This window comes from Brachycentrus maculatus, unplaced genomic scaffold, assembly GCF_059751285.1.
Source record: "Brachycentrus maculatus isolate JH-2025_06_01 unplaced genomic scaffold, ASM5975128v1 h1tg000148l, whole genome shotgun sequence".
NCBI classification, from domain to species: domain Eukaryota; kingdom Metazoa; phylum Arthropoda; class Insecta; order Trichoptera; family Brachycentridae; genus Brachycentrus; species Brachycentrus maculatus.
In genome coordinates this window covers 728900-743019 of record NW_028280901.1, presented here as the reverse complement: position 1 = coordinate 743019, position 14120 = coordinate 728900, and the positions used below count along the sequence as shown (strand labels likewise).

Genomic DNA, 14120 nt, shown 5'->3' with positions numbered 1-14120 from the left:
TAGAGTGATGGACATGCTAGATACCTATGATATACTTACAATATTTTATAAATACAGATGAACCCTTCTTTCCACCTTCGGTCGGTCTGCCACTTCGATTGATTCGAACGTCAACAAAAATCTATTTTCTTACTTCTTTCTGAATAAGTTTATTACAAGATACCATTAAAAATTTTATATTTATGTATAATCTTCTTCTTTTTCAGTGATATTAACTGCTTTTGTGCGGTTTATTGGAATGGTTCTAATGTAGGGGAGAAAACACACTCATTTTTGAGTGTGAAGATTGTTTATCTTGGTGTAAATCCGTATTTTCTAATAATCTGACTTTTTGCGTTCCGACCTAAACGCCTAGACCCAAAGTAACGGATTGCAGGGGCTCTAATACAAATATTAAAAAAATACCTCCATTGTCTAGCCAAATTAGATCAATTAGGCACCTTGTTTAGTTTTTTCCTTATAAAAAAAGATAATGGGTAGGTACTTATTATTCTGTGGTGCAGCCCTATGGTTATCTGTACGGTTCCTCTGATGGAGTTTTGACAGCTGTCAAAGTAATCCTTTATTTATAACCTAAAAATAATCTTACAGATCTAATTCATTTTGTTAATACTTATTGTATTGCGTAATACCTTTCTGAATTTTATGTGTTGAGTATGTCTACTATTACTATTTTGAAAAATATTTGGTTTTATTACATATTTTACATGTATTTGTAGCTGAATCTATTATTTGTATCGGTTTTAACCTCAATCTTAAACGTCGGCAAAGAATGGTTAGGTGTTATGTTTGGTCAATACTTCTATACGGAGTTGAATCGTAGACCTTCAAGATCAGCACTATGAACCGGTTAGAGACATTCGAAATGTCGTTACGTCGAAGAATGTTACGCATTCCATTAACCAATATTAGGAATGTGAATGTGTTCCTAAGAGCAAGAGTAGAATGACAGTTGCTGACTTATATCAAGGTTCGGAAGTACGAGCAAACACCTAATCATAAAAGGCAAAATAGAAGTGTGACGAGGTGTGGGTGTAAGACGGATCTCCTGGCTCCGGAATATATGAGATGGGACGGGGATCAGAACAGTTGAGGTGCTGTTTAGAACTGCCTAAGACAGACACACACTCTCAAGTGATAAACACATAAATTTTTCACATTTTTATCCTAGGCTGTTCATATATATATATATGATATGATAGAGTGAATAACACAAATCACATTGGTTTTACTCAAATTATTTAATATTTTACTCTCAACTGAGAACCGATCGTCTTAGGCTGATGAAGTTTACAATAAATACAATAAAACTCATTTTTTTCTTTATGTGAAAATGTTTGGTTTGTTTGGTTCTTATCAAAGGTGTAATAAATGCATCATTTATACTTTTCATTAATAAATGTGTATTTTTTTATAGGATAGCAATTTTTTTTTTTACCAAATTGGGATAATCTATTGTCATTAAGTACCTTTTAAGGAACATGTCAAGATATGCGCGAAAATTTTTAAACTGGCACGCTCGTCTATGGCCCAAAACCTTGCCCAAACCACCATACAGGCATGTTGTTCAAGTGGGTGATCCCGTGCTGAGAACTAAATGCGAATGTGTACCCGTACCAGCTATCACTTCACAACAAATAAAAGACATTATTGCAGCAATGAAAGATGCGATGAAAAGCCACGATTGTGTCGGAATCTCGGCTCCTCAGATTGGCATAAATAAGAGAATATTTATAATGGAAATGAATGACAAGCATTTGAAAGCCTTTGATGAAGACTCTATACAAAAATTAGAGATTATTACATTTCCATCGATGGTGGGTATCATTTTAATTTATTTTATTTTTCCAAATCCATATTCAGTGATATGAAGGCTAATGAATTACATTGATTAAATATAAAAATATTGATAATAATAAGTAAAGGCTTTGTGGCTTATTATATTTTTCTGTCATGTTGTGTTACTAGTACTTCTTGTCTATGACATATTTTATACCATGTAAATATTTCATTGTTAATTTTTGTATACAAGGAATGAAATGCTTATATATTAAATGTTTAAATCAAACACTGATTTTTAGAGTCTAATTAATTGTATTATTGTTTAAAACACTTACTTATACAATAGCTATATAAGGACCATCAGTCCATTTAATATTCACATTAGTTTGAAAATGCCATAACAAGATAAAACAATTCTAACATATTTTATTTTTATGTGATTTTAACGGTAAACTACAATTTAGTTCACTCTAAAAAAGTCAGTGTATGATTTTGCTTATAAATTAAAATGGAGTTCTACAAATTAAATGCCAAATCTATAAATAATAAAAAGGTTGTTAATATAATCTCTCCAGGACTCATCAGAATGAGATTTCAAGGTTGTAGTCCTGTGGTTAGTGTTGTGGACTCTTGAGGTCAAAGGCTCTAGATTCAATCTCCACTCTGCCACAACATGATTTCTAACAAATACAAGCCGCGTAACTTAACTTAAAAATCACATTCAATTAAAATATTTGTGCATATATATCATAAGAATACAAATTTTATTTTATGAAAAAAAACCTATTTATGGTCAATGTTTTTTTAGGTTTTCATAAATCCCACAGTAAAGATAATTGATAAGAAAAAAGTATCTCATGTTGAAGCATGTGCAAGTATTAAAGGGTACTGTGCAGAAGTAGCTCGATATAAAGAAATTGAAGTAAATGGTAAGGATTAAAAATTGTTTTGTATTACGAAGTCTAACTTTATTAAACTTCTTATTATTTTTATTCAATTTCAAAGAATATCATAGTCATTATTTGTAGTTTATTTCAGTTGTATCATTTAAGCATTTATATTTTTAAACGTTAAATTGTGTTTAAAAAAGTTATTTTAATGACTGGAGAAGACAAAAGACTCGGTTCAAGAGAGGTTCAAAGCACTTGAAAAGTATAAATATGGAGTTATTAAAAACTCTATGATTTCCTATCCAGTTTTTGTTCTCATTATATAGCTCTAAAATATTATTGGTAACACTCTCATTATCATTCATCATTCACATGGTATTACACAAAGTGAACTTATAAATGATAAGGAGAGTATTACATTACCATACCACAAAGTTAACGATGCTTTTAATATACAAAAAATATTATTGGTAATATTATATGAGTACTTATTTTTGTTGTTGTATTTTTTATAGGTTATAGTGAAGACGGAATAGAAACAAGTGTTTATTTGGGTGGGTGGCCCGCAAGAATAGCGCAACATGAAATAGACCACCTGAATGGAATATGTTACGTAGATGTTATGAACAAAGACACTTTTTCTTGTCAATTTTGGAAAGATATTAACTTATTTGAAGGAAAAATAAGACTGCCATTTTCACCAGAATGATTAAATTATCAATTGTTATATTATAAAATAATAGTTAAATAAAATAATTATTAGCTTTATGAAAAAAATATGAATGATTACTAGTATGTATAAAGATTTTTGGAACTTATTATTACAATAGTCTTTACCCTTTAATGCCTTCTATATTCATGAAGAATTATTCCTAGAAGTTGCCTTATTTTGGTACTTTAATTAAGGACATTGGCAAAATAAACCAAAGAATGATACGAAATGCAAATACAATAAATAGTATGCAAAGGAGCAGTGTCCGAGGATCTTATTGGATCTAGGCATAGACATCCATACTTATGAACAGTGGATTAATTCTGCACTATCCCAAACATATTTCGCTAGTATTATTGACCAAAATAAATGTGCATTCAGTTGTCGGTTCATTATTCTTTATTGTCTACATGTGCATCCAGAAGTAAAACTTCAATAAAAATAAATCTTAAATACATTTAAACGTAACAAATACTGCAATCTTATGGAACAAAAATACATATTATGTATTCAATACAGATTCTAAAAAGTCAATTCTTCATCTTCAGGCAGTTTCACGAAGTAGCTTTCTATGTAATCTTCGGTGACATCTTTCAATGTCTTGGGATCCCACTTGGGATTATTGTCCTTATCTATAAGTAAAGCTCGGACACCTGAAAAAATTAATCCTAATGATTTTTAAAAATTAAATACAATATTGTAATAATAAAACACTATTTTTGAGTAACAATATTGTGGACATGTCCAAATCAAATGTTTAATCATGAGCAGAATAGTGATAATCACTTCAACCGATTAAAAACATGTCGTTTGCCTTATAAATTCCCAGACTTCAGACCCCACATTCCCTACCCGAAATGAGTGTTTGTAATGTATTTTTCCCATCTGCAGGCAAGTTTGTAAAATACAGGCTTTGAGGGTTTTGTAAAAAAAAAGTTAAAAATTCAAACTAAACACAAAATTGGGGTAATTCAGATGTTTGTTTGTAGCACTGTAAATATTACCTTCAATAAAGTCCTTATTAATCAAAGCTCTGCAAGCCATTCTGTACTCCATCTGCAGACACTGAGTGAGGTCAAGTTGGCAACCTCGTTGAAAGGCTAGTAGAGTCATTTTTAAACTTCCTGGTGACATCTTGTTTAGTGTCTAAAAATATATATGAATAAGCTTAATTTTTTTTTGTTGTTGGAAATTTATACTCTGAACTGTTAAAAAATTATGGTTTTTATAGACTGCTATAACATATTTCAGTGATAAATAGTAGAGATCAGCATTTACCAATTAATGGAACACATTGGAATAGATATTATGGCTACTTATAATTTAATAATAAATAACAGCTGCTTGTTTGGAAGATGTTTGTACGGACACTGCTTACGTGACGCCCAAGGTTGATTCCTACATGACCAGGTTAATTAGTGAATTAATTGATAAGCAAGAAACCAATATTTAGCATTACAGAGTCAAGAATAAAGTGCAGGTCCTTAAAGATTGCCAATACTTGAGCAGCTGCGGAAATGAGACTGACATTGAAAGGGGATTCCGAAACTCAAGATGAGAAAACGCATTCCCCGTCTTTACCAGCTGAAACTCTGCTCATTACAGAATCAATCAAAGTTATTGAGTAAATGTGACATTTATGGTTTGTTTTATTCTTAAACATGATCGTTTAACTAAATGATAACTACAGAAACCGGTAAACTTGGCAAATACAAAATAAATCAGCTCCTTGTCAGTGTCGGGCTGTGTTCCTGAGGTTAGTTTCGCGGACTCTTAAGTCAGAGTTTCTTGGTTCGAACCCACTCTACCGCAATTTGATAGCTATTTCTAATAATAAGCTGCTTAGGCTCACAGAAATAGTATGAAACTGAAATAGTTGTGTGAATAATAAAAACACAAATATTTCTCTTTATATAAAAAAAAACTAGGAATCCAGACTAATCAGATACTCGTATAATTTAAAGAGGCCATATAAAATCACAGCGAGTTTTGGACACCTGATCCCCAATTGATAAACATATATATACCTTAAAATTTTTGACAGATAATGATACTATTACAAAATATCTATTCTTTTACCTCCACAGTTTTCTTTGCCCATTCCGACCCATCTTTTTCTAGTCTTTCAAGAATCTCTTGAATTGTAGGTGCTGCAAAGCAGTAGGTAATTTGTTTCATGTTTCCACTCAGTGAAAACTCACCACTATCATCGTGAAAAGAATTCAACATGTTAAAAACTTTGGTGGGTGAATCATTTCTAGTCAGAAGTGTCTGCAATTCTTCTAACTTGGCGCTCGGAATATAATGTGTGGCAATTCCAGACTTAAAAACATCTTTGCCTTTAAGACGGTGGCCTATAAAATATAAAGAAATAAAGAATTAATTATGACGAAATTAAGACACAATCCATTGCATAAATTGTATAAAGTAAAAATTATTATGTTGAAAATAAACACTTAGCCCATTACGCTTATAGAAGTAATATTATCGTAACTACTTGGTACTAGACCTTGCAGATCATTTATACTGCTATTAACTGTATTCATTGATCATGCTCAACACTAGACTATTTAGCGAGAATTCCAAAGAAAAAAAAAAATGTGGATTCTAGCCAAAAAATCAAAAAAAATCAAGTTAATTGTTGGGTCAAGGGGCTCACATGTAAAACACACAAAAAATGCAACCAGTTTCATAATGTATAAGGAGCTTTTCAAAAATAATAATAAGAAACTTGGATAACTAAAAAAAAACATTTTTACATTATATCATTACTGTTTTGCGGAAATTCACTAAGGCGTCTGATGTGGCTTGTCAGTGGATAAAAGATGAACCAGTATCGTTTTGCTTTTAAAATGACAATTATATGTTATGTACCTGAATGGAAATTACTTGAAATGTGACAGCGAAAACGCAGGACATTATAGGAATGTATTTTTCTTTTACTATTTTTTATAACATTAAAATTATTTGTTTAATTTAACAACTTTTTTTGAATAGATCCATAAACAACACACAACAAAAAGGCAATTTGAAATAGGCCAAAATTTTATATGAAACAAATTGGGCCATGTAAATAAAAAAGCAATTGCTTACACAAATTGTATTTTAAGCAAACTTATTATACTAACAGGAAACAAAAAAATGCATGCAAATGTGATAAAAATAAACTATAGATGCAGCTCTATTTTATTTATTTACGAGTATTTAAAAGAATAACCCGCAAAGTCTTAATTTTAGAGATTTCTCTGCGAGTAGGGAAGAAAGGATGAGGTATTAAAATATGAAATGTACATCAGGATGAAATAATCTTTAAATTTATTTTTTAAATTGACAGAAATCTAATCCCTGATGCCAGTTACGTAGTCAAGGATCTATCCAATGCAAGTATTGATCGGGTTTATTTTTTGGATCAAATGCATTTGACTTTGTGTAACTTTGAAAAATTTTAGTGCATTGGCAATCTTAAATTTGTTAAAACTACTATTTGCCCTGTGGCATAGTTGTGTAGACGCTCAACTGAAAAACCAGTGTCGCAGGTTTGATTCCTGCTGATTTCAAAATGAATTCAAGAAATATTTATTTTCAATTGGTCTAGGTGTTTTTGACATATTTTTCACATCTACCTTCCCTTTCCTTAGTATCCCATCTCTAAAATAGAGGTCTTGCAGGTTATTCCTTTTAAAAAAAATGAAATTAGTAATTTATAGTCATTACTGGTTTTTAAATCTGATGAGGCATCGAAGAAAAAAATAATGTCAATTTTCTTTGCCATAGGATATATTGCCATTTTTGCTTTTTATTATCAACATTCAACAACCTGTAAGACCCAAAAATATGCCCAAATTTCCTGGTAGTTTTGGTAAAAAGTATGTTGCTCCAATATCAGGGAATAACCCTATCCGAGCTTCCGGCATTGCGATCATGGTTCGTTCTGTAGCAACTCTGTACTGGCCATGAACCGATAGACCCATTCCTCCACCCATTGTAATACCATCAATCAATGCCACATACGGAATGGTATACCCTTTAATAAGTTTATTTAGTCTGTATTCTTGCCGGAATAAGGTCTGTCCAAGCCTTTCCTTTTTCTTAGCCGATTCTACTAACGCTCTTACATCACCGCCAGCACAAAATGCCTTCTCTCCGCTTCCTTTGATGATGACTAGTTTCATTTGACTCTCCCACTTTTTGAGGACTGCATATATTTCAGTAAACATCGGTAAATCCAAAACATTGAGAACTTTTGGCCTGTTGAGAGTAATAATGCCTGTCTTATTGACAGTTTCAAATATAACAGAATCTGTGTTCGTAGACATGCTTCTAAGAATGGTATTATTATTCATGTTTGCGAAAACATGTCTCGATATCTTCATAGTGGCAATCTAAAATCAAAATCATTCATTTAGTTTGATTAAGTAGTAAACACATTGTATAAAAATAATTTTATTTATGCCTACTACTGAAGTCTTTATGATTTTTTTTGTATGATTGCATCTATAATTTTCTCAAAAATAAATTGTAATGAAAATTATTTATTTATTTCTTATTAAATACAAAGATAATTGTAGAAGCTTTGTGTTTGAAAATGCTTATTTAATAGATCAATATAATATATGATAGGTGTATCAACAAAGCATTTATCATTTTGATACAAAAGAAGATGGAAGTCAGAGCTTGACCTAGCATTTGGCTAGCTTTAGTGAACACTTTTTACGCTTGTGAAACATTCACCATTCTGCCCACCAAGGTATAAGGCATAAATGCACTGTTGATAGAATCTTTTTGTATGTTGGTTGCAATATTGATAAATGTGGAATTTCGACACCACCGTAAGATTAGGTTCATTATATTTTTATGAATAATAAGTACTTAATTAGCATTAAGTTTTAAAACACATAGTTTGTTAAAATAAAGTCAGAGGTTGTTTAATAAGATAAATTAAAGGCATCAAATACATTACCATTGCTTGCTAAAATGTTTCTTTTTGAATTGGATGAAGTTTGAATGCGAAATAACGAAATAACCGTTGATAAAACATAAAAGACGAAAATAGAAAATCGAAAAATCTATCAACCGTTTAGGACCGGGTAAAAATATATGATCACGTTTATTCAGGAACCAAAAACACGTCAATAAAGTACTACTCAAAGATTAAATATTGTACTAGAAATTTACTAAAGATTATATACTATACCGGTCAAAGACTAACTGATTGTATTATTTTGACATTTGGCGTTTTGACAGGTCTTCACATTGACAGTTTAACCCTTTCAAACCAAACTTTTTTGTTGAATTTGAATGAAAAGAATAGTAATTTGAATTTTTTATTTAGATAACGGAGTACACGAAAATGATGTGATGTGATTGGTAGAAAGTATTTTGAATTCCAAAATATGCACATAATTTATTATATCACCTTGCTTAATTGTATCCATTTAGAAAAACACCCAATAGATTTATTGCGAAATTTGAAACTATTAATTACTGTGCATGGCCAATTTATACTTATCTAGAAGTGAAAAATCGATTATCTTACCTTGGTGAAATCGATTAAGCAAGCAGAGCCATTTTCTAGTTTTGAAGATTAATCTAATTGCTAATTATGTATTTTTGTTATTATTTACATTTAACACATATTTTAAGAAATAAATATTGAATGGAACAATGTCATACATAATAAAAATATTTGATCTTTTTAAACTAGAGGGTTATAATATAATACTTATAATACTATTGTAATACTCATTTTAAATTGTTATGTGAATATGCCGATGTTTTAAAAATGAAGTTCCCTGTACATATTTTCATAGCTCACTTTATATATTTTTCAAATGTATAAACAATTGATATTTTATTTTTATTTCAAGCTCTTTCATACACATTCATCATATATGTATTCGTACATCATATGACACGGTGTATTAAGGTATTTCAAAAGGTTTTTAAAAAATATTGAATTCGGGGTAAGAAGCAGAATAATATTTATTGTAATATTTATTCAAAATTACCCAGGACTGGTACATGAAGCGGATGGCTGATCACCTTTCCTTCGTGTGTTAACGATCAAGAAAACACTGCGTTTATATGATGCAGTGCCCTATACACCATTGGGGTTTGGATAAGGGTTTGAAAAAGAAGCAGAAACCTTTTAGAAAATTTAGAAAATTTCATTTAATTTTTGAACAATTTTAAATTCACCGAAAAACCACAGGTTCTATCTATCTCTATCTATCTCTAATGATTCCTTTGTTATCAAAGTGAGAAACTTATTAAAAAATATAGAATAATTGTGAAATTAACAAAAGTTTTGAATAATATAAGAGGTTACAAACGTTAAAAAGTTGAAAAGTCGGTTTGGCTTAGATTTCGTTTTGACATTGATCCCTGATGGCTTGTTTTTTTTTTTTTTTTTTAATATAAATTATCCGAAATTAAATTTAAGCCTTGCCGCACCCGTTATGCAGTTCTTACGAATTCGTTTTCTGAATTTTGAATATGATATTTTCACTTGAAAGGAATATTGGAATTAACATACTCCGCATATTTTTTTTCAAGAGTCTGTAAAAAGCTTTAATAAAAAAATTACACTTTTTAGAACTTATCTTTATTTCTAAGTTATTTGTATTTGACGTAAATTGTAGTTTTAAAAACCTTGAAAAGGGAAAGATGAGTTTTTAATAGCAGTACGTCATTTATCGTTGTATTATTATCTAATCTTGTAAACATCATTTGTAAATAAAGGGTTTATGGTAAAATAAATACAGATGATTATATAAAAGATTTTCATTGACTGCAAAGCAAAGTAAAATAAAAAAGTTTTTTTCTTCATTAGTTTACTATGGAGGGCTACAACCTTCAGAAAGAATTAAAGCGGAGGTTAGAGGTCAAAATAAAATATGGAACAAAGGCAAAATAAAGGAAAGGATAAATAATCAAGAGTCAATTCTACGAAAATTGTAGAAAAAAACTGAAAAAAAAAATTCTCTCTCTTTTTTGTGTGTATATTACGTTAAAATGTATAAAAATAGTAAAAATGTACGTAAAAAGAACTCCACCGACAAGACATACAAGGTGGCTTGGTGGGTCTCTGCAAAAAGAAATATTTTTAAGATGTTTAAAATTGTTCTTTAAATAAATGTATACTATGTAAATAAAAAAAGTTAGATAGATCGATTTTTAATCAAATTATTGCATTATAAAATAATGATAAATACCGTTATTCATGAAAAAAAAAAAGAACAAATCGCATCCACGGTTCTAAAGACCTAGAGAAATTTTGCATACATTCCCTCCATACAGAGTATAGTATCGCTATATAAGAGTTTTCATTGACATATTTTTCATTATATTTTTATCACACACAGTATCAAAGCAGTAACATTCAACATAAAATTATATTTTAGTATCCATAAAATATTCGCTTTTGTCCATATTTATTTAAATATGGACAAAAGCGATAAAAGCAAATAAAAAATGTTGTATTCTGCATTTTCATGATAAATGAGACTAAATTTAGAAATGTTATGCTAAATTAATATATTGAATTAAAAACTTTATATTTTTTTGACAGACACTAGATTATTCGCCCAATGGATGATATATCAACACACATTGTGACGAACTTGAAACGAAATATAGTGAACGTTACACGAGTGTTTAAAGTGATCACTTAAGCCAGCCAAAAGCCAGGCGTAAGCCCTGGGACGTTCAGACTTTCATCTTCGTTCATTTAAAAACGAAAGATTATTCGTCTTAAGTTGAGACACATACTAAATGAAAATGTAAGTTTAATAATTTGTCACTCTTTGAAAACCTTAAAGGCTAATCAACTTATTTAAACGATATTTAATTTTTGTCAGATCTTCGACAACATTCAATCAGATTTAGAAAACAACCCCAAACTATTCATTAAAAAAAACATACTGTATTTTTACAGCGTGATGTCCAAGGCAAAGAAAAATATAATAGGTATATGTGGTACTTAAATTTCCACGATTTGAAATACTTATAATCAGGTTAACCTTCAGAATCATTATAATATTTTTATCTTTGCAATAGGACAGGCAATAAATTCTTATAGTGTAAATGTGGAAATGAAATTCCTCTCTTGTTTCAATTAAAATAAGTGCGTCTATTATTGTTTCCAATAATGATTTTTATCTACCTATTTAATTACGCATGAAGAAAAAGGAGTACCTATCGATAATTAAATATAATAAAAGATCCTTATTGATAAAAAAAAAAACTTATAAATATGCATAAAGAAATATCGTAACTGCATTCAGACTAAATAAAAAAAACAATATAAAGATAAATGGAACTTACGCATGAAAAAAAGTATGAACGTAGATTGATAAATATCAATCTAATTATATATTTAAATTGATCCTTAAGTATAGATAATTATGTGTGCAGAAATATTGTTATTGAGATAAGGCGAAATTGCATTAAAATACACAATTACAAGATATTTATTACAACTAAAAAAACTACTTAGATTATACAGGCTCGAGTTAAAAGTGAAAGAAGATATACATATATATATATATATATATATATATATATATATATATATATATATATATATATATATATATATATATATATATATATATATATATATATATATATATATATATATATATATATATATATATATATATATATATATATATATATATATAAATATATATATTTATATTTTTATATATAAAATCGATATTTCATATTATGTAAAAATGTTGATTGATATATATTTATGGCGATTATCCCCCAGGAGAACCCAGCAATACATTTAATATTTTTGTGATTAATTATACAAACAAATCTTTAAAATTCACAGCATTGCCGTAGGCCTGAGGGGCCGTTTGTTAAAACTAGGCTTCAAGTTTCAATGTAACGGGTTCGAACCTAAAACCTTTTTGAATTTTTTTGAGAATTTGTTGTTAAAGATAATTTATAAGCTGAAAGTAATATGTAATACAATTTAACAGAAAAAGTTGATGATGTGCACAAAATGTGTATAAATAATGTCTTTTTGACATTCCGTCGAATAAAATCACTAAATACTAATTTGTGTTTCTGAGATACTTATATAAATTGATTGTTAAAATCAAAAATTAATTAAGTCTTTTAGAAGTAATATTTATAGATTGTTCTCATTTAATAATAAACGTTTGGTAGGAAAGAAAGAGCGGGGAAGATATGTAGGCAAACATATACATCTCAAACCAGTTACAAATAAATTCATTTTAAATTTATATTTACAAATGTGAAGTATCGAGCCCGAGACGGCAGTTTCGATGTTGAGCGTCGCGTCGTGAGAAATGTATTAATTCTGCCGATTTTAATTATTTTTAGATTGAATTTTTTATTTGAACGTCAATAGTAGGAAAGACAGTAATTTAAAGCAACGTTTTTTTTCATTTTTACAAGTACGCATTACAAATTTCCGTCTTTATAGTTATTTATTATTTAAATTAATAAATAAATGGTTAATAAAAACTCTTGTAAAAATTTCAAAGCAATCGTCGAATAACATATCGGTCACTCCTTTCAAGAACGTCATAAATAAAAAAACTAAATTTTTCAGGAGATCGTTTTTAAAGTTTAAAAATATGATGAAATGTATTAAAAATAAATATCAAGCCACTTATTGAACTTTTTACTGTGCAACAGATCTTTTTAGGTATATATAACCTGAAGGTTTTTTCTCCATTTGAAAAATATTTAGTATTTGAAAAAAATAATTAAACAATACATTTTCTTCAAAATGCAAAAACAACACTTTCTGCCCTGTAGCGGGTAAATATTTAGTTAAAAATATGCCGCTTTTGCTGGGATAAAGTACATTTTCTGGGCATTCCGAAAACATGCACAACTGAAAATTTACGATTTTTTATTTATGACGTTCTTGAAAGGAGTGAGCGATATTTTAAATTTTTAAACAAACCAACATATACATTTTTATTTATACACATACGTTGGTTAGGTAAGGTTATGTCAATAGTATAATATAGTGTACAAGATTCGTTTTATCAATAAAAAAATAATAAATTAAAAATCACAAAGTTCAAATAACGTAGATGCGAATTTCAATATTACGATGTAATGAAATGTAATATTTAAAACAACAGATATTAATGAAATATCTGCAAGGTCTATCAAAGGTGTCACATTAGAAATTCTCGCAATTTCGGCGTACAAACATGTTACGCACAAGGGTTTTATTTGTGATGATTAATAAAACGAGAAACAATACACTAATTACCTTTACCCAGAAAGAATGCATATCAATGTGTTTCCTGTGTGCTGATCAAACATTTTTACAATGTGAAGAAAACATGCCTACCGCAGAATTATACGACTGCCTATACCAGGGATGGCAAAACTTTTTGAGCCTGAGTGCCAAAAAAAATTTTTTTTGACGATGCGAAACGATATTGCATGACACGCGAATGAAGAGAAAAAGATAATATGATCCTACAAAAAAAATGAATGCGATAGTATTCAAAAAATTCAAAACATTTAAAAAGCCATGTGTATTTTCTTCGTAAGTACTACTGCTAGTATTCTATTAAAAGCTACCAGCTATGAACCCGATATGAAAAAATTAGCTTCCAGCATCCAACAACAAAATTCTAACTAATAATTAAGTTTTAAGGTAATTTTTTTATTTGAGACGATTTTTTTATTTTTATTTTTTATTTTGCCATTAAAAAGTACTAAGTTATTTT

The 14120-nt window shown here is 29.2% G+C and overlaps 2 protein-coding genes across 2 annotated transcripts; one reads left to right on the top strand and one right to left on the bottom strand.

Moving 5' to 3' along the window:
- Positions 1-526: 526 nt before the first annotated feature.
- LOC148308781 (peptide deformylase, mitochondrial-like) lies at positions 527-3614 on the top strand. Its single transcript, XM_088261151.1, has 4 exons — positions 527-654; positions 1418-1817; positions 2591-2711; positions 3188-3614. Exons 2-4 carry the CDS (start codon positions 1482-1484, stop codon positions 3379-3381), a joined length of 651 nt encoding a protein of 216 aa, XP_088117277.1. The 5' UTR covers positions 527-654; positions 1418-1481; the 3' UTR covers positions 3382-3614.
- Positions 3615-3765: 151 nt separating this feature from the next.
- LOC148308780 (3-hydroxyisobutyryl-CoA hydrolase, mitochondrial-like) lies at positions 3766-9185 on the bottom strand. The gene is made up of 5 exons (XM_088261150.1): positions 8345-9185; positions 7202-7766; positions 5464-5738; positions 4389-4530; positions 3766-4037 (listed from the first exon to the last, which is right to left on the bottom strand). Exons 1-5 carry the CDS (start codon positions 8345-8347, stop codon positions 3907-3909), a joined length of 1116 nt encoding a protein of 371 aa, XP_088117276.1. The 5' UTR covers positions 8348-9185; the 3' UTR covers positions 3766-3906.
- Positions 9186-14120: the final 4935 nt, after the last annotated feature.